The sequence below is a fragment of the Hylobates moloch genome, unplaced genomic scaffold, assembly GCF_009828535.3.
Source record: "Hylobates moloch isolate HMO894 unplaced genomic scaffold, HMol_V3 SCAFFOLD_6, whole genome shotgun sequence".
NCBI lineage: Eukaryota > Metazoa > Chordata > Mammalia > Primates > Hylobatidae > Hylobates > Hylobates moloch.
The window spans coordinates 80,122,594-80,143,546 of NW_026652281.1; the positions used below are offsets into that span (position 1 = coordinate 80,122,594).

Below are 20,953 nucleotides of genomic sequence, written 5' to 3' on the forward strand. Positions count from 1 at the left end.
AGCTGCCTTAGGGGATAGAGTCCCAGGGCCCGGCTGAGGGCTAGAGTAGCCGCCGAGCACCGGAAACCAGCGAGATGATGAGGCTGTGTGAACGGCCCGCTGCAGCCTAGAGCGCCGGTCCCGCTGCGGAGGGGCACGCGGACAACGCCCCCAAGGAGGTGAGCGAGGAAAGAAGTGGGTGACCTTGGGGAGGCCCTGCGAGGAGGCGGAGCCTGAACTTACGACCTTGGTTTATCTGAGGAAAGGGGCAGGCGGTCCAGGAGTTTGCATCTCTGAGACTGGAGATGAAGATGGGGGAGTAGAAATAATGAGGTCAGGGCCTGGCGCAGTGGCTCACGCTTGTAATCCCAGCACTTCGGAAGGCCGAGGCAGGTGGATCACCTGAGGTCAGGAGTTCGAGACCAGCCTGGCCAACATAGTGTAACCCCGTCTCTACTAAAAATACAAAAATTAGCCGGGTATGGTGGCGCGCGCCTGTAGTCCCTCGGGAGGCAGAGGCAGGAGAATAGCTTGAATCTGGGAGGCAGATTGCGGTGAGCTGAGATGGCGCCACGCACTCCAGCCCGGGCAACAGAACTAGAATCCCTATTAAAAAAAAATAATAATAAATAAATAAATGAGGTCAGGGCCGGGTGCGCTGGCTCACGCCTGTAATCCCAGCACTTTGGGAGGCCGAGGCGGGCGGATGACTTGAGGTCAGGAGTTTGAGACCAGCCTCACCAACATGGTGAAACCCCGTCTGTACTAAAAATACAAAAAATTTAGCCGGGCGTGGTGGCAGGCGCCTGTAATCCCAGCCCCTTGGGAGACCGAGGCAGGAGAATAGCATGAACCCGAGAGGCAGAGGTTGCGGTGAGCCGAGATGGCGCCACGGCACTCCAGCGCGGGCAACAGAGCTAGACTCCCTATCAAAAAAAAAAAGAATGAGGTCAAGGCCGGACGCAGTGGCTTACGCCTGTAATCCCAGCACTTCGGGAGGCCGAGGGGGGCGGATCACTTGAGGTCAGGAGTTTGAGACCAGCCTGACCAACATGGTGAAACACCATCTGCACTAAAAATACAAAAAATTTAGCCGGGCGTGGTGGCAGGCACCTGTAATCCCAGCTACTTGGGAGGAGGCTGAAGCAGAAGAATCACCTGAACCCAGGAGGCGGAAGTTGCAGTGAGCCAAGACTGCGTCACTGCAATCCAGCCTGGGCAAAAGAGCCAGACTCCATCTCAAAAATAATAACAATAATAATAATGAGGTCAATTTCAGACGTGCTTTTGGGACATCTGTGGGCATATAGTCTGGAGCTCAGAAGAGACATCAAGGCCAGTTAGAGAAATCGAGAACAATTAAAGTACGGAGGGTAGTCGAAAGCATGAGCACAGTGAGATCCTCCACCCATCCAGTCTCTGACCCGGCTCCAGCTGGCCTAAACAGTAAAGGAAGCTATGGCCCAAGTAATCGGAAAGTCCAGAGCGGACAGATTCGGACAGGTGAACACAGGGGCCAGAAGATATCAGGAACCTGTTGCTCACCATCTCTGGTTCTGCCTTCCCCATGCATTTGGCTTCACCCTCAGGCAGGCTCTCCTCTCTTAGTGGCAAAATGGCTTTTTGTAGCTCCAAGCTTAAACCCTAATAGCTTAGCAACTCTCCTAGAAGGAACATGCCTCTTTTCCGAGATTCCCAATGAAATTTCCAGAACTGAGCAGCTGATTGGATCAAGTGCCCATCCTGGAACACGAAGACAAATAACCCAAGAGGGGAAGATGGATAAATATCCTGACTCACTTAAAAATGTTCAAGGCCGGGCGCAGTGGCTCACGCCTATAATCCCAGCACTTTGGGAGGCCGAGACAGGCGGATCACGAGGTCAGGAGATCAAGACCATCCTGGCTAACATGGTGAAACTCCATCTCTACTAAAAATACAAAAAAATTCGCCAGGCGTGGTGGCGGGCGCCTATAGTCCCAGCTACTCAGGAGGCCGAGGCAGGAGAATGGCATGAACCCAGGAGGCAGAGCTTGCAGTGAGCCGAGATCACACCACTGCACTCCAGCCTGGGCAACAGAGCAAGACTCCGTCCCCCCCCCCCCCAAAAAAAGAATGTTCTAAGATGGCCGGGTGTGGTGGCTCATGCCTGTAATCCCAACACTGGGAGGCCGAGGTGGGCGCATCATGAGTTCAGGAGTTCAAGACCATCCTGGCCAACATAGTGAAACCCCACCTCTACTAAAAATACAAAAATTAGCTGGGCATGGTGGCACATGCCTGTAATCTCAGCTACTTGGGAGGCTGAGGCAGGAGAATCACTTGAACCTGGGAGGCGGAGGCTATGGTGAGCCAAAATCGTCCCACTGCACTCCAGCCTGGGCAACAGAGTGAGACTCCATCTCAAAAAAAAAAAAAAAAAAGTGCTGGGCATGGTGGCTCAGTCCTGTAATCAATTCCACTGTAATCAATCCCAGCACTTTGGGAGGCTATGGTGGGCAGATCACTTGAGGTCAGTAGTTTCAGACCAGCCTAGCCAACATGGCGAAACCTCATCTCTACCAAAAATATAAAAAATTAGCCGGGTGTGGTGGTGCGTGCCTGTAATCCCAGCTGCTTGGGAGGCTGAGGCACGAGAATCGCTTGAACCTGGGAGGTGGAGGTTGCAGTGAGCCGAGATTATGCCACTGCACTCCAGACTGGGCAACAGAGCGAGACTCCATCTCAAGAAATTAAAAAAAATAAATCTGGAGTCCTAACTGTTGGAACAGAAATCACACACCGGAGACCAGGGAGTGTGGGAGTGAGTATAGGATGTGTGTATGTCAGGGGAAATGGACAAACACAAATGATATAAAGGGATCCGTGGGGGATCACAGGGTGAGCTGCCATCGTCTCCTCTAGAAGGCATTGATAACTAAGAGACTGCTGCGTGACTTGGTGAGAGTAGTTTCAGCAGAAGCCAAATCGTAGTGGTTTAAGGAATGAGTGGAAGGTAAAGAATTGGGAGGAGGCCGGGCGTGATGGCTCAGCCTGTAATTCCAGCACTTTGGGAGGCCAAGGCAGGTGGATCACCTGAGGTCAGGAGTTTGAGACCCACCTGGCCAACATGGCAAAACCCTGTCTCTACTAAAATTAGCCAGGCGTGGTGGCACGCACCTGTAATCCTAGCTACTTGGGAGGCTGAGGCAGGAGAATCACCTGAACCTGTGAGGTGGAGGTCACAGTGAGCCAAGATCGTGCCACTGCACTCCAGCCTGGGTGACAAAGCAAGACTCCATCTTAAAAAAAAAAAAAAATTCAAGAAGTGGGAGGAAAAATGTGGAGAGATGTTCTACACAGTTTGGCTAAAAAGGGGAGGACAGAGATAAGGCAGGTTGTAAGTGTGATAAGGTAGAAAGGTTTGCTTGTTTGTTTCTATCTTGAGGAAGATCTGATTTTGTTAGAAACATTAAGGGGAAAGGAATCAGTAGAGAGGATGGTTGCTGAAGGAGCAAGGTTGCGGGGAAGGTTGGTAGGGATGTTATCCAGGGCCCAGGTTAAGCCAAGGCATTAACATGAAGGGGAGAAACCCTTCTTCCTCAGAAGCAGGGATGTAAAACTCGGGATGCTTTCCCCTATAACTACTATAAACCCTAATTCCAGCTAACTTAAACATGAAAAGAGCGGGGGGTCTATTGGTTTAAATAATTGAAAAATCAGAGATAGAATGACTTCAGGCATGGCTGGAGCCAGAGGCTCAGATGATGTTGATTTGAACTTGGTCTCAGTCTCTTTTAGTTCTGCTTTTCCCTGGACTTTCTTTCTTTCTCTCTCTTTTTTTTTTTTTTTTTTCCCTGATACAGGGTCTTGCCCTGTCACCCAGGCTGGAGTGCAGTGGTACAATCATAGCTTACTGCAGCTTCGAACTCCTGGGCTGAGGCGATCCTCTCACCTCAGCCTCCCCAGTAGCTGGGACCACAGGCATGACCCACGCCTGGCTCCCTGGACTGTCTTCATTCTCAGGGAGGTTGTCTTCTCATAAGTAGCAAAATAGCCAAGCCTCATTCTACCAGCTTAAACAACCCTGGCAGAAAAAGAGTATAGCTTTCCCAATAGCTCCAGCAAATAAAACAAGGCTGCCTCATCAGCTCAGCTTTCATCGCCCAGTGATCTTCTGTCATTTAATAAGGAATTTATCTGTTGGGTACTGGGCTTAATACCTGAGTGATGATATGTACAACAAACCCCCATGATAGGTGTCGATCTATGTGATAAACCTTCACATGTACCCCCAAACCTAAGATAAATAAATAGGCTGGGCGTGGTGGCTCACGCCGGTAATCCCAGCACTTTAGGAGGCTGAGGCAGGTGAATCACCCGAAGCTGGGAGTTCAAGACCAGCCTGGGCAACATGGTGAAATCCCATCTCTACAACAAATACAAAAAAAATTAGCCATGTGTGGTGGTCCATTCCGGTAATCCCAGCTACTCGGGAGGCTGAGGCATGAGAATGGCTTGAACCAGGGAGGCAGAGGTTGCAGTGAGCCAAGATCATGCACAGCAAGATCCTGTCTCTAAAAAAAAAACCAAATAAATGATTTTTTTTTTTTTTTTGAGAAACAGTCTCGCTGTGTCACCCAGGCTGGAGTGCAGTGGTATGATCTCAGCTCACTGCAAACTCTGCCTCCCGGGTTCAAGTGATTCTCATGCCTCAGCCTCTCGAATAGCTGAGATTACAGACGTGCACCACCAGGCCTGGCTAATTTTTGTATTTTTAGCAGAGATGGGGATTCACCATGTTAGCGAAGCTGGTCCCGAACTCCCAGCCCCAAGTGATCTGCCCGACTTGGCCTCCCAGAGTGCTGGGATTACAAGTGTGAGCCACTATGCCCAGCCAAATAAATAAAATTTTAAAAAGAATTTGGCTGGTCTTTGTCCCAGGTTCCTGGCATAGAGCTTCCAAAACACTTGGAATTTCCTGAGTCATAGAAATGTCTGTTACTCAGAAGTTCCTTATGTAACACCTGAGTTTTTTTGTTTGTTTGAGACAGAGTCTCACTGTCTCCCAGGCTGGAGTGCAGTGGCGCGATCTTGGCTTACTGCAACCTCCACCTCCCGGGTTCAAGCCATTCTCCCACCTCAACTTCCCAAGTAGCTGGGATTGCAGGCATGGACCACCACACCAAGTAGCTGGGATTGCAGGCATGGGCCACCACACCCAGCTAATCTTCGTATTTTTAGTAGAGACAGGGTTTCACCACGTTGGCCAGGCTGCTCTCGAACTCCTGACCTCAGGTGAGCCACCCACCCCTGCCTCCCAAAATGCTGGGATTACAGGCGTGAGCCACTGTGCCCAGCCAACACCTGAGTTTTTGCTAATGAGGTGACTCACGGCAGGCCCTCAGTAGCTTCAGGATAGGACCTGGTCACCAGAAAGACCAACCTTGTGATTAGAGGGTTGGGATTTTGAGCCAGCCCAACCCCCAGGGAGGGGAGGGGGCCTGGAGGGTAAGACCAATCACATGGCCAGTGATTTACTAATAAGAACTCAGGCCTGCACGGTGGCTCACACCTGTAATCCCAGCACTTTGGGTGGCAGAAGCGGGCGGATCACGAGGTCAGGAGATCGAGACCATCCTGGCTAACAGTGAAACCCCGTCTCTACTAAAAATACCAAAAATTAGCCGGGCGTGGTGGCGGGCACCTGTAGTACCAGCTACTCAGGAGGCTGAGGCAGGAGAATGGCGTGAACCCAGGAGGCGGAGCTTGCAGTGAGCCGAGATTGCGCCACTGCACTCCAGCCTGGGCAACGTAGCGAGACTCCGTCTCAAAAAAAAAGAACTCCAGACACTGAAACTCAGTGGGTGTTCTGGTCAGCAAATGCATTGATGTGCTGGGAGGTGACGTGCCCCGCTTCCACAGGGGAGAGGGCACAGGATCTTGGTGGCCTGCTCTCCCGGCTCTCCCTGTGTGTCTTTTCATTGGCTGGCCCTGTTTTATATTCTTTGTAAAGCTGTAATCCCAAGTGTAGTGCCTTCCTGCGTTCTATGAGTCATTGTTTTTATTTAAGTAAAATATACATGTATAATTTGCATCTTTACCATTTTTAAGTGTACAGTTCAGTGGTAATAAATACATTTATATTATTTTTTGCCCCTTCCCCCCCCCCCCCCCCATTATGAGCCATTCTTGTGAACTGTTGAACCTGATGGGTGACAGTGTAGCCTCCTCTGGGAAGCCATGCATGGCTGGTCCACCTAGGCCACCTCTCAACTACCTTTTTTTTTTTTTTTTTGGAGATGGAGTGTCACTCTGTTGCCCAGGCTGGAGTGCAGTGATGCAATCTCGGCTCACTGCAACCGCCACCTCCCGGGTTCAAGCAATTCTCCTGCCTTAGCCTCCCAAGTAGCTGGGATTACGGGTGTGCATCACCACGTCCAGCTAATTTTTGTATTTTTTAGTACAGATGAGGTTTCACCACGTTGGCCAGGCTGGTCTTGAACTCTTGACCTCAAGTGATCCGCCCACCTCGGCCTCCCAAAGTGATGGGATTATAGGTGTGAGCCACTGGGCCTGGCCTCAAGTACCTTTTACTTAGTAGCTTTTGTGTGACATTCACCAAGTGGGTGTGATGGGAGCCCTGGGTTTGAAAGCACACTCTGGGTTGGCATGCAGGGACTTGGGGAGGCAGGAGGCAGAGCAGAAGTTGGTGCAGTGGTCCACAAGAGGACTGATGCTGGCCTGGCTATGGCGATGTAATGGGGTTGGTGCCAAGGGGTTTAACCAGAGAGACTTCCCAGGAGGTGCTGCCAGGTTGGCTGGTGGGAAGAGTGAAGAGTGAAGGATGCCCTTGAGCTTCCACTGAGGAAGGATTTATTGAGTGGCACCAAGGACAGTGCTCTGGGACCTAGTCCTTAATGTGCCACTAAGTTCCTGGCTTGCCCAGTAGTCATTTCCATTGCACCAGACCCCATCCTCCTCTTAGAAGTTTTAGAGCTACGAGAAATCTTAGAGATCATCATATGATTTAACCTCCACCCCCAACTTGTAGATAATAAAGCTGAGGGCCAAGAAGGTACAGTGACCCATCTTTATTTATAAAAATGAATGTGAATACAAAATTTGCTTTCCATTGAAAACCTCAGGAAACTTACTAAGCCCAATGCAAATGCTCAATTGAAATGATTCAATAAATAATTCCTCCAACAAATACTGATTCACTTAAGTATTAGGCACTTTTTTTTGTTTGTTTTTTGTGTTTTTTTTTTTTTTTTTTTTTTTTTTTTTTTGAGATGGAGTCTTGCACTGTCGCCTGGGCTGGAGTGCAGTGGTGTGATCTGGGCTCACTGCAGTCTCCGCCTCCGGGTTCAAGTGATTCTCCTGCCTTAGCCTCCCTAGTAGCTGGGATTACAGGCACCCACCACCACCCCCAGCTATTTTGTGTGTGTGTGTGTGTGTGTGTGTGTGTGTGTGTGTGTGTGTGTGTTTTTAGTACAGATGGGGTTAGCCAGGCTAGTCTTTAACTCCTGACCTCGTAATTCACCCACCTTGGTCTCCCCAAGTGCTGGGATTACAAGCGTGAGCCACCGCGCCTGGCCGGCATTGTTCTTAAGAGTGAAAAAGGCCAGGTGCGGTGGCTCACACCTGTAATCCCAGCACTTTGGGAGGCCGAGGCAGGCGGCTCAGGAGGTCAGGAGATCGAGACCATCCTGGCTAACACAGTGAAACCCCATCTCTACTAAAAATAAAAAAAAAAAGGCCGGGCACGGTGGCTCATGCCTGTAATCCTAGCACTTTGGGAGGCCGAGGCGGGTGGATCATGAGGTCAGGAGTTCAAGACCAGCTTGGCAAAGATGGTGAAACCCCGTCCCTACTAAAAAATACAAAAATTAGCTGAGTGCGGTGGTGGGCGCCTGTAATCCCAGCTACTTGGGAGGCTGAGGCAGGAGAATTGCTTGAACCCAGGAGGCGGAGTTTGCAGTGAGCCAAGATCGCACCACTGCACTCTAGCCTGGGTGACAGAGCAAGACTCTGCCTCAAAAAAAAAAAAAAAAATTAGCCGGGCGTGCTGGCAGGCGCCTGTAGTCCCAGCTACTCCGGAGGCGGAGGCAGGAGAATGGCGTGAACCCAGGAGGCGGAGGTTGCGGTGAGCCAAGATCGCTCCACTGCACTCCAGCGTGGGCGACAGAACAAGACTCTGTCTCAAAAATAAAAATAAAAAAATAAAAAAATAAGTTCTTAGTGCCACGAGCTGGTGAGATGGGAAGAAAACAAGCAAGCTAGTAAGATAATTTTGGGCAATTAGATGCTACGAAGAAAATCAAGGTAGAAACAATCATGGGGGCCGAGCGCGGTGGCTCATGCCTGTACTCCCAGCAATTTGGGAGGCAGAGACGGGCAGATCACTTGAGGCCAGGAGTTCGAGGCCAGCCTGGCCAACATGGTGAAACCCCCCCATCTTTACTAAAAATAAAAAATTAGTCGGATGTGGTGGCACTTGCCTGTAATCCCAGCTACTTGGGAAGCTGAGGCATGAGTACTGCTTGAACCCAGGAGGTGGAGGTTGCAATGAGCCGAGATCACACCATTGCACTTCAGCCTGTGTGACAGAGTGAGACTCTGTCTCAACAATAAAAAAAAAGAAACAATCATGGAATGTTTGCAAAATGAAAGGGAGAACCAGTGTGGGCCAGGCATGGTGTCTCACACCTCTAAGGCACCCAGCACCTTCAGAGGCCAAGGTGGGCAGATCACCTGAAGTCAGGAGTTCGAGACCAGCCTGGCCAACATGGTGATACCCCGTCTACTAAAAATACAAAAATTAGCAGGGTGTGGTAGTGGTCATCTGTAATCCCAGCTACTCGGGAGGCTGAGGCAGGAGAATCGCTTGAACCCAGGAGGTGGAGGTTGCAGTGAGCTGAGATTGTGCCACTGCACTCCAGCCTGGGTGACAGAGCGAGACTGTCTCAAAACAAAAACAAAAATGAAGGGCTAGTGCGGCCAGGGGAGTGAGGAAATTGAAAGTCGTACTACGTGGGTTCAAAGAGCTGGACAGGGGCCAGATTATGCAGGCCTTGTGGGACACACGGAGAATTTTATTATTGTCATTATTTTGAGACAGGGTCTCGTTCTGTTACCCAGGCAAAAGTGCAGTGGCTTGAGCACAGCTCAGTGCAACCTTGAGCTCCCAGGCTGAATTGATCCTCCTGCCTCAGCCTTCCAAGCAGTTGGGACTCCAGGGTGCACTACCATGCCCAGCTAATTTTTCTATTGTAGAGAGGGGGTCTTGCCATGTTGCCCAGGCTGGTCTCAAACTCTTGGGCTCAAGCAATCCACCCTCCTCGGCCTCCTAAAGTGCTGGGATTACATACAGGCATGAGCCACCATACTTGGCCTTATTATTTTTTTAATAACAGCTGTATTGAGATATAATTCACCTACCATGGTTGAGATACATATCGCCCATCTAAAGTAGGAATTTGGATTTTATTCCAAGTGCAGTGAGGAGTCATTTAGGGAGGATTCATTTATGGTCAATATTTTATTTATATTACTATTTTTGTTAAGACAGGGTCTTGCTCTGTCACCCATGCTGAAATGTAGTGGTGTGATCACGGCTTATTGCAGCCTCGACCTCCTGGGCTCAAGTGATCAAGTGATCCTCCTGCCCCAGCCTCCCACAGAGCTGGAACTACAGGTGCTTGCCACCATGCCGTGCTAATTTTTCAAAGTTTTGGTAGAGATGGAGTCTTACTACGTTGACCAGGCTAGTCTTGAAACTCCTGGGCTCAAGCTGTCTTCCCACCTTGGCCTCACAAAGTTCTGGGACGATGCACTTTTTTTTTTTTTTTTTTTTTTTTGAGACGGAGTCTCGCTCTGTCTCCCAGGCTGGAGTGCAGTGGCGCAATCTCGGCTCACTGCAAGCTCCACCTCCCAGGTTTTACGTCATTCTCCTGCCTCAGCCTCCCGAGTAGCTGGGACTACAGGCGTGCACCACCTACGCCCAGCTAATTTTTTTTGTATTTTAGTAGAGACGAGGTTTCACCGTGTTAGCCAGGATGGTCTCAAACTCCTGACCTTGTGATCTGCCCCCCTTGGCCTCCCAAAGTGCTGGGATTACAGGCGTGAGCCACCGCGCCCGGCTTCCATGCACATTTTATAAGACTGATCTGGTTGCTGCATGGAGAATGGATGTGAAAGGTATTGGGGGCTGGGCGTGATGGTTCACACCTGAAATCCCAGCATTTTAGGAAGCTAAAGTGGGAGGATTGCTTGAGCCAGAAATTTGAGACTAGCCTGGGCAATATAGGGAGACCCCATCTCTACAAAAAAAAAAGGGGGGGGGTGGGTTGGGCACCGGGTATAGTGGCTCATGCCTGTAATCTCAGCACTTTGGGACTTTGGGAGGCTGAAGTGGGCAGATCATGAGGTCAGGAGTTCGAGACCAGCCTGGCCAGCATGGTGAAACCTCGTCTCCACTAAAACTACAAAAAATTAGCTGGGCATGGTGGCACACACCTGTAATCCCAGCTACTTGGGAGGCTGAGGAAGAATTGCTTCAACCCGGCAGGCAGAGGTTGTAGGTTGCAGTGCCCAGCCAATGTGTGTGTGTGTGTGTGTGTGTGTGTGTGTATATATATATTTTTTTTGGATACGGAGTCTTGCTCATAGTTTATTCACTCATAGTTTATTCCCTGCATATTAGATAAGTGGCCTTTTTCTTTATTTTTTTTTTTTAATTTTTTTTCTTTTTTTTGAGACAGTCTCACTCTGTCGCCCAGGTTGGAGTGCAGTGGCACAATCTCAGCTCACTGCAACCTCCACCTCCTGGGTTCAAGCGATTCTTCTGCCTCAGCTTCCTGAGTAGCTGGGACCACAGGTGCGCACCACCATGCCCAACTATTTTTTGTATTTTTAGTAGAGACGGAGTTTCACCATGTTGGTCAGACTGGTCTCGAACTCCTGACCTCATGATCCACCTGCCTCGGCCTCCCAAAGTGCTGGGATTACAGGCGTGAGCCACCATGCCTGGCCAATATATGTATTTTTTTTTTTTTTTAAAGAAGAAGGCCAGGCGCAGTGGCTCATGCCTGTAATCCCAGCATTTTGGGAGGCTGAGGCACGTGGATCACAAGGTCAGGAGTTTGAGACCAGCCTGGCCAATATAGTGAACCTCCATCTCTACTAAAAACATGAAAAAATTACCTGGGTGTGGTGGCAGGCACCTACAATCCCAGCTACTTGGGAGGCTGCGGCAGGAGAATCGCTTTAACCCAGGAGGTGGAGGTTACAGTAAGCCAAGATCGTGCCATTGCACTCCAGCCTGGGTGACAGAGCAAGACTCCATCTTGGGAAAAAAAAAAAAAAAGAAAGGCGTTAGGAATAAGAACAGAAGCCAGGAGACCCACTGGAGAGCTCCTGAGGTAACCTGGATGAGAGATGATCCCAACTGAACCACAGTGTTGACAGAGGAGATAGTGAGACATGGTCACACTGGGGATTCTGTTTGGAGAATCAGAACTGGGGAGGAGCATAGGTGTGGGGAGAGGGGAGGGGAGAGCAGTGGTGCCCCACATACAGATGTATAAGGAGAGTGGGAGGAAGTGGAGATTCCTGTTTTGGATAGGTTGGTTTGTTTTGTTTTGTTTTGTTTAAGACGGAGTCTTGCTCTGTCGGCAGGCTGGAGTGCAGTGGCGCGATCTCGGCACACTGCAACCTCCACCTCCCAGGTTCGAGCGAGTCTCCTGCCTCAGCCTCCCGAGTAGCTGGGACTACAGGCAAGCGCCACCATGCCCAGCTAATTTTTGTATTTTTTTAGTAGAGACGGGTTTCACCATATTGGCCAGGATGGTCTCAATCTCTTGACCTCGTGATCCACCTGCCTTGGCCTCCCAAAGTGCTGGGATTACAGGCATGAGCCACCACATCCGGCCCTTTTTTATTTCTTTTTTTTTTTTTTTTCAGATGGAGTCTCGCTCACTCTGTCGCCCAGGCTGGAGTGCAGTGGCGCACTCTCGGCTCACTGCAACCTCTGCCTCCTGGGTTCAAGCGATTCTCCTGTTTCAGCCTCCCAAGTAGCTGGGACTACAGGCGCATGCCACCACTCCCGGCTAATTTTTTGTATTTTTAGTAGAGACAGGGTTTCACCATATTAGCCATGATGGTCTCGATCTCCTGACCTCATGATCCGCCCACCTCAGCCTCCCAAAGTTCTGGGATTACAGGCGTGAGCCACCACACCTGGCCCTTTTTGTTTTAGAGACATGGTTTGGCACTGTCACACAGGCTGGAGTGCAGTGGAGCTATCATTGCTCACTGCAGCCTCAAACTCCTGGGTTCAAGTGATCTTCCTCTCTCAGCCTCCCCAGTAACTGGATTATACAAGCATGTGCTGCCATATCTGGCAAATTTTTTTATTTTTATGTTTGTAGAGACAAGGTCTCACTATTTTGCCCAGACTGGTCTCGAACTCCTGGTCTCAAGCAATAGCAGAAGTGGTTTCAGTGCCCCCGGCAGTAGCTATAACAGAGGAGTTGAAATCCTGGCATGTAGCGTTTGATGGTAGTGACAGTAACAGCAGTTTTCTTATCAGGTCAGATCAGTTCTATGGCTTGGAATTAGTTCTCCAGCTTGCCCCACAATTCTGTAAGCTGCCTAATACCCTTAACAAATCCCTCTTCTGCTTAAGCCAGCCAATGTAAAATCTGTTATCTGTACATCAAGACTTCTGACTGAGCCATTCACTAATACAGAGGATGCTATAGTCAACATCTCTAGAAAAAAATTTTCTCCCTTTGGGCTCTTTTCTGAACACCGTGTTTCTCAAACTCTAGCCATTCGTTCACTACCTTCCAAAAAATTTGCCGTATATTCATACCACACATAATAGTTTTTATTTTATTTTTGAGACAGAGTCTCGCTCTGTCACCCAGGCTGGAGTGCAATGGCGTGATATCAGCTCACTGCAACCTCCGCCTCCTGGATTCAAGCGATTCTCCTGCCTCAGCCTCCTGAGTAGCTGAGACTACAGGCGTGCACTATGCCCAGCTAATTTTGTATTTTTAGTAAAGACGGGGTTTCACCATGTTGGCCAGGCTGGTCTCGAACTCCTGGCCTCAAGTGATCCGCCTGCCTCGACCTCCCAAAGTGCTGGGATTATAGGTGTGAGCCATTGTGCCCAGTGCATCCATAATATTATCTACCAAACAATATTCTTTTAAGTTTTGTTTTTTCTAAAACTTGATTATTATGTCAGTTTTTTTCAAGCTAATACACATTAAAATAAATGTAGCACCACAAAAATATAAACCATTAATTCAAATACCACCCCCAAAAACTCACAACTTGCTAGTGGCCAATAGTGTCTTAGGATAAATTCCTAGGAATGCAGTGACTTAGGTACAGAGTAGAAACAAAGAAAACCCTTTTAGGCTAGGCACAGTGGCTCATGCCTGTAATCCCAGCACTTTGAGAGGCCAAGGTGGGCGGACTGCTTGGGCCCCGGTATTGGGAGACCAGCCTGGCCAACATGGCAAAACCCCATCTCTACAAAAAATACAAAAATTAGCCATGCATTGTGGTGTATGCTTGTAATCCCAGCTACTTGGGAGGCTGAGGTAGAAGGATGGCTTGAGCCTGGGAGGCTGAAGCTGCAGTGAGCTGTGACTGCCCCACTATGCTCCAGCCTAGGAGACCCAGCAAGGCTCTGTCAAAAAAACAAAAAGAAAACCCATTTATACTACACGATACCAGCCTTTCCTAAGCAGAACTGATTAATTGGAGGGCCAGGAGGAGAGAAGTCTTAGCAAGTTCCTCACTTTATCTGAGCAGTAAAATGATAGTTAAATTATAGTACAGTCTGGCTGGGCATGGTGGCTCACACCTATAATCCCAGCATTTTGGGAGGCCAAGGTGGGCGGATCACTTCAGGTCGGGAGTTCAAGACCAGCCTGGCCAATATGGGGAAACCCTGTCTCTACTAAAAATACAAAAATTAGGCCGGGTGTGGTGGCTCACACCTGTAATCCCAGCACTTTGGGAGGCCGAGGTGGGCGGATCACCTGAGGTCAAGAGTTCGAGACCAGCCTGACCAACATGGAGAAACCCCGTCTCTACTAAAAAAAAATTACAAAAATTAGCCGGGCGTGGTGGCACGTGCCTGTAATCCCAGCTACTTGGGAGGCTGAGGCAGGAGAATTGCTTGAACCCGGGAGACAGAGGTTGCGGTGAGCCAAGATGGCACCATTGCACTCCAGCCTGGACAACGAGAGCAAAACTCCGACTCAAAAAAAAAAAACAAAAATTAGCTGGGTGTGGTGGCAGGCGCCTGTAATCCCAGCTACTCGGGAGGCTGAGGCAGGAGAATCGCTTGAACCCGGGAGATGGAGGTTGCAGTGAGCCGAGATCATGCCACTGCACTCCAGCTGGGCAACAGAGTGAGACTCTGTCTCAAAAAAAAAAAAAAAAATTACATTGCAGTGTGCACACTTTTTGGGGTTTAGTGGTGTTGGATTCCTTAATCACCGTGACCATCAGCTTTCATACCTGGAAAATGGGGGAAATAGCTCCTGCTACCCAGGGTAGCACTGGAAGCGCTGATTGTGAAACAATATGAATGTCTGAACATCATAAAGCTCTAGTTCAGAGTTTCCCAAACTCCTCTGAGTTTTCATTTAAAAAAAAAATTTTTTTTTTTTGGAGACGGAGTCTCGCTCTGTCGCCCAGGGTGGAGTGCAGTGGCACGATCTCAGCTCACTGCAACCTCCGCCTCCTGGGTGCAAACAATTATCCTGCTTCAGCCTCCCAAGTAGCTGGGACTACAGGTGCACACTGCCACGCTCAGCTAATTTTTTGTATTTTAGTAGAGATGGAGTTTCACCGTGTTGCCCAGGCTGTTCTGGAACTCCTGAACTCAGGCAATCCACCCGCCTCGGCCTCCCAAAGTGCTAGGATTACAGGTGTGAGCCACCACTCCTGGCCAAAAAATTTTTATAGAGATGGGGTCTTTCTTGGCCGGGCGTGGTAGTTCATGCCTGTAGTCCCAGCACTTTGGGAGGCCACAATGGGTGGATCACTTGAGGTCTGGAGTTCGAGAGCCGTCTGGCCAACGAGGTGAAACCCCGTCTGTACTAAAAATACTAAAATTAGCCAGGCGTGGTGGCACATGCCTGTAGTTCCAGCTACTCAGGAGGCTGAGGTGGGAGAATTGCTTCAACCCAGGAGGTGGAGGTTGCAGTGAGCCGAGATCGCCCCATTGCACTCTAGCCTGGGCGACAGAGTGAGACTCTGTCTCAAAAAAAAAAAAAAAAAGAGATGGGGTCGTTCTCTGTCACTCACGGTGGGGTGCAGTGTCATGATCATACCTCACCACAGCCTTGAACTCCTGAGCTCAGGCGATCCTCCTGCCTCAGCCTCCTGAATAGGAGGGGCTATAGGTGCATGCTACTGTGCCTGGCTAATTTGAAAAAATTTTTTGTAGAGATAGGGTCTCCTAATCTGCCCAGGCTGGTCTTGAACTCCTGGCTTCAAACCGTCCTCCCACCTCAGCCTCCCAAAGTGCCGGGACTACAGGCATAAGCCACCGTGCCCAGCCTCTTCTTAGTTTTAGAAGAGTGTTATATAGCTTCCCAGTCTGTGCATAGACCCCATGGAATCATAAACTCCAGGGGAGGAATTGGGGAATCTATTTGAAACACAAACACTGTCCACTGAGTCTCAGGATCTGATGAGTTCCGAAACATTAGTGAGGGTTAAGCAGCCACAATTAACACTTTGGAGTGCCATGTGGAAGCTGCCGTGAGATGATGGATGTGAAAGTTAAGGGACATTGACTACCCTTGCACCCATTCATTCAGCATTCACTGCATGCTCCACCCTGTTAGGTGCTGGGGCCACCGACAGAATAAAGGAGACTCAGGCTGCCCTTAAAGGCTCCCCTAGCTGGCTCCTCATCCTTAGCTCCTCAACTGCAAAATTAGATGGGTGGGGCGATGCCCAACGGAATTGCTCCTTAGGCTGCTGAGAGGCTACAGGGGTGGGCAGCGAAGCTGTCTGTCTTGTGGGCTCTGGCCCTGTGAGGTCTAGCAGTACAGGGTCCCCGCAAGCTGCCTAACCTCACAGGGCCCAACACTGACTCCTACCCAGTTCACCTCCTCTGAGGGCTAGATGTCAGGCGTCTCCCTATGAAGTGGATACTACTATTCCCATTTTACAGATTAGAAAACAAAGTCTCAGCGGAGAGAGAGATCACACTTCACCCCATCCCCGAAAGGCGTCCAGGACCTGGTCCCCTACCTCCCGCTGCGGCAGAGGCGGCCAAATATCTCGCAAGACCCGCGTAGCGAGTCGGACTCCGGGGGACTCGGGGTCTCTCTGCCGGGCCCAGGAGGAGGTTCCTGAGCAGTCGGAGCCGCAGCTGCCTCCCGGAGCCCGAGCCCCTCCCTCCGGGTCCGGCCTAGCCCGCCTGACTCACACTCTGATCACCTCCACAGCCCGCCGACCTGAGAACTACTACGCCCATGAGCCTTCGCGGCGCCGTGCTTTAGGGGACGCTCCCCAGTGCCCCCCGCGACCGCCAGAGAGAACTACGTTGCCCCTCAGCCCGTGAGGCGCGAGTGGTGGAAACCCTCTCCATCATTCTCCGTCCTCGAGACACCACCCCCTCCATGACGTCTTCAGCCGCGCGCCCGACGTCGGCGGAGACGGCCATAGACACTGGCGGCTAGAGGGGCCCGGACTTGCCCCCCCCCCCCCCCCAGCCCTAACTTCCGCCGGAAGTGCCTTCCAGCCGCAAGCGCCCTTCTGCTGCGCGCTCGGGCTCCTGGTCCCCGTTCCCCGGTTCCCGGGGCGCAAGTATGACTACAATGGCGGCCGCCACCCTGCTGCGCGCGACGCCCCACTTCAGCGGTGAGGGGTCAGGGAGGGCGACAGCGGCCCAGGAACACTTTGTGGGAGTGGTAGGTGGCTAGGTTCGGTCTGACCCCTTCCCTGCCTGACTCCAATCTTCGGTCCCGGCAGGTCTCGCCGCCGGCCGGACCTTCCTGCTGCAGGGTCTGTTGCGGCCGCTGAAAGCCCCGGCATTGCCTCTCTTGTGCCGCGGCCTGGCGGTGGAGGCCAAGAAGACTTACGTGCGCGACAAGCCACATGTGAATGTGGGTACCATCGGCCATGTGGACCACGGCAAGACCACGCTGACCGCAGCCATCACGAAGAGTGAGTGGGGTTGGGGCGTCCAGCAGCGCCCTATCTACTGATGGGACCTGGAGCCAGGGAGGCAAGGCCAGCAGAGTGTCTGCTGGAGGAGTTTACTGTGGCCCCAAGAGCCCGAATTTGTGCGGCAGGTGGATTGGCAGATGCAAGAGACAAATTTCTCCTGAACAGGAAGAACTTGGTGATCCACCAATGGCTTGGGGATCACAAAGTCGTGAGGAATGCTCTGCAAGCAGAGGCTGTACCCTAAAGAAGTCACAGGGCAGACCCTTAAGGCCCTCTAACATTTCTTTCAGACCCACAGTTGTCTCTGCTGGAAGAGTGAAGAGATTGGAGGAGGTTATGTATTTAGGTGGGAGGGTTCAGGGGCGTGGTCTAAGCTCTGCCTCTAGTACTGGAATTTTAGCTGAGAGGTGTGTTCTCTTCCTTCTCTAGTTCTAGCTGAGGGAGGTGGGGCTAAGTTCAAGAAGTACGAGGAGATTGACAATGCCCCGGAGGAGCGAGCTCGGGGTATCACCATCAATGCGGCTCATGTGGAGTATAGCACTGCCGCCCGCCACTACGCCCACACAGACTGCCCGGGTCATGCAGATTATGTTAAGGTGAGGGTTGCTGGGACGCTGGAGACAGGGCCAGAAGCTGCCTCTTGTCAGGATAAATGTTAGGCTTGTGGGGAGCAGATTAAGATATTCAAGTGTTTGGGTATGAGATGGCAGGTTTGTGGCCTTGGCCACTCAGAATGCGTGGTGAGGAGATGGTGGAGAAAGGTGGGCCTGAGTTTCTAACTGCTACACTTGGCTATATGGATGTGAACTGAAGAGCTCGTTGAACTTGGCTGTTTCCTCTCCTTCTCTCCAGAATATGATCACAGGCACTGCACCCCTCGACGGCTGCATCCTGGTGGTAGCAGCCAATGACGGCCCCATGCCCCAGACCCGAGAGCACTTATTACTGGCCAGACAGGTACTCAGAGCCTGGGTAAGGATGCAAAAGGGAAGAGTGGGGAGTTGGACCCCTCTGGATATTGTCCCTGTGTCTCTGGCATCTACAGATTGGGGTGGAGCATGTGGTGGTGTATGTGAACAAGGCTGACGCTGTCCAGGACTCTGAGATGGTGGAGCTGGTGGAGCTGGAGATCCGGGAGCTGCTCACTGAGTTTGGCTATAAAGGGGAGGAGACCCCAGTCATCGTAGGCTCAGCTCTCTGTGCCCTTGAGGTGAAGGCCGGGTCAGGCAGGGCGGCTGCTGCAGAGGGGAGGGCTAGATGGGCACCCAGAGCTCTGCTTTGTGTCTGGGAAGTGGCTCTTGATAATCGAGGGGAGGAGAATGGGGATTTCAGAGTCCTGGCACTTCTCAACAGGGTCGGGACCCTGAGTTAGGCCTGAAGTCTGTGCAGAAGCTACTGGATGCTGTGGACACTTACATCCCAGTGCCCGCCCGGGACCTGGAGAAGCCTTTCCTGCTGCCTGTAGAGGCAGTGTACTCTGTCCCTGGTGAGGACTCTGCCTGTTTCTACGCACTCTCTCTAGCAGCAGCCTAGCTCGGGGTCCCTGATATCCTGTCTCATTCCCTCCCAGGCCGTGGCACCGTGGTGACAGGTACACTAGAGCGTGGCATTTTAAAGAAGGGAGACGAGTGTGAGCTCCTAGGACATAGCAAGAACATCCGCACTGTGGTGACAGGTACGGGAAGCCAGCCTAGAGACCAGGGGCTGACTGAAGGGTGGCCTTACCCCGGCAGATCCCTTGTGCCTTCCCTCCATCTCACATTCGTCTTCCTTCTCCCTGCTCCTTTTCCCCTTCCTTCCTAGGCATTGAGATGTTCCACAAGAGCCTGGAGAGGGCCGAGGCCGGAGATAACCTCGGGGCCCTGGTCCGAGGCTTGAAGCGGGAGGACTTGCGGCGGGGCCTGGTCATGGTCAAGCCGGGTTCCATCAAGCCCCACCAGAAGGTGGAGGCCCAGGTGAGGGCTCCAGGTGACAGTGGGCAGGGCTGAGCCAAGCTCTCCCCAGCCTCCAGCCGAGCCCAGCTCGCCCTCATTGCTCACTCTCCTCCAGGTTTACATCCTCAGCAAGGAGGAAGGTGGCCGCCACAAGCCCTTTGTGTCCCACTTCATGCCTGTCATGTTCTCCCTGACTTGGGACATGGCCTGTCGGATTATCCTGCCCCCAGAGAAGGTACGGTGGGTGGGAGGAATGTAGGATGGAGGGGGGACTTTTTATATCACCTTTGCTTCACTCATAGTTCCAAAGATACACTGTGACAACCCGAGTGGCTTTATATCCTTAGGTGGAAAGGGGCTGCTTGCTGCTGCTAGCCAACAGAAGGGGCATGGCCCATGGACTTAGGGGCGGGAGTCCTCATCCAGTGTGCCCTAAGCTGAAGCAGGTTAAAAGTTTAGCTCTGCCAGCATGTACCCACAGAAAGATTTCCTAGAAAAGGTCTCTTATTTTTGAGAGTTTCACTATATATGAAGGCTTAAGAAGTCCTGTGACCAAGAAACCTGCATAACCCACAACTTCCTAGACATTTTTTTCTCAAGAACATACCTTAGGAATACTCATCACTGGTCTCTTTTATGTTTTCCTGTCTCAATATGCTGTTTGCATCTGCCTGACAGCCTGGGATGGATGAAGCTGTCCCCAGGCAGAACCATTCCCCTGCTGCATTCTCCCATGACTCTCAACCTCCGAGGTAGCCAAAAAAGGCTTAAGGAATGAAGGCACCCTGGAGGCCACGCATGATCCTTCTCTTCCTACTCTAGGAGCTTGCCATGCCCGGGGAGGACCTGAAGTTCAACCTAATCTTGCGGCAGCCAATGATCTTAGAGAAAGGCCAGCGTTTCACCCTGCGAGATGGCAACCGGACTATTGGTACCGGTCTAGTCACCGACACACTGGCCATGACTGAGGAGGAGAAAAACATCAAGTGGGGTTGAGTGTGCAGACCTCTGCCCAGCTTCCCTTGCGTTTAAGGCCTGCCCTAGCCAGGGCTCCCTCCTGCTTCCAGTGCCCCCTCATGGCATAGGCTACAACCCAGCAGAGGGCAGCTAGATGGACATTTCCCCTGCTCGGAAGGGTTGGCCTGCCTGGCTGGGGAGGTCAGTAAACTTTGAATAGTAAGCCAGCCTGTGTCCTGTGTCCTTTGTGCAAATTGGAGAGGATGGGGGAGGACAAAAAGGGTGTTGAACCCCAGACAGGTGGGGAGCTTGTGAGATCCCAGAGCAATTTTAACGGAGAAATTAAGTCCAGTGAGCTTAGTGATTGCCTAGACACAGTAGGATGCCGTTGAATAGCCTCCTGGGAGATAGTGGGAAAGAATGTTTGTTCTATTGCTCTGGAGCCAGCATGGCTTCAGCTCAGGTGCCAAACCCACCTTGTTTCCTCGGAATACTAAGTGTATGTCTAGCGTCCATTCACATTCTGTGGGAACAGGGACTGGACAGGCATACCTCAGATGCTGTAGGTTTGCTTCCAGACTACCACAATAAAGCAGGTCACAAATTTTTTGGTTTCTCAGTGAAGTTATGTTTACATTATAGTTGACCCTTGAACAATGCAGGGGTTAGGGGTGCCAGCCCCCCTCCATGCAGCCACAAATCTACATATAACTTGTTTTTGAGATGGGGCCAGCTTTGTGCAGTGGCAGTATCATAGCCAATGACTCCATGATGACTTGAAATATAATCAGCATTGGCAATTTTTGATGGTCTCTATGGGGAGGCTGAACAAAGGGAAAAAAAGAGATAGAGGGTCTCACTGTCACCCAGGCTAGGATGGTGCAGTG

At 51.2% G+C, this 20,953-nt stretch overlaps 1 protein-coding gene across 1 annotated transcript; it reads left to right on the forward strand.

Moving 5' to 3' along the window:
* The first annotated feature begins 8 nt into the window (after window positions 1–8).
* TUFM (Tu translation elongation factor, mitochondrial) lies at window positions 9–20,293 on the forward strand. Its single transcript, XM_032155771.2, has 11 exons — window positions 9–158; window positions 16,452–16,866; window positions 16,978–17,172; window positions 17,605–17,771; window positions 18,028–18,132; window positions 18,221–18,385; window positions 18,529–18,661; window positions 18,746–18,850; window positions 18,979–19,130; window positions 19,225–19,344; window positions 19,932–20,293. The coding sequence occupies exons 2-11, from the start codon at window positions 16,815–16,817 to the stop codon at window positions 20,103–20,105; spliced, it is 1,368 nt and encodes a 455-aa protein (XP_032011662.1). The 5' UTR covers window positions 9–158; window positions 16,452–16,814; the 3' UTR covers window positions 20,106–20,293.
* Window positions 20,294–20,953: the final 660 nt, after the last annotated feature.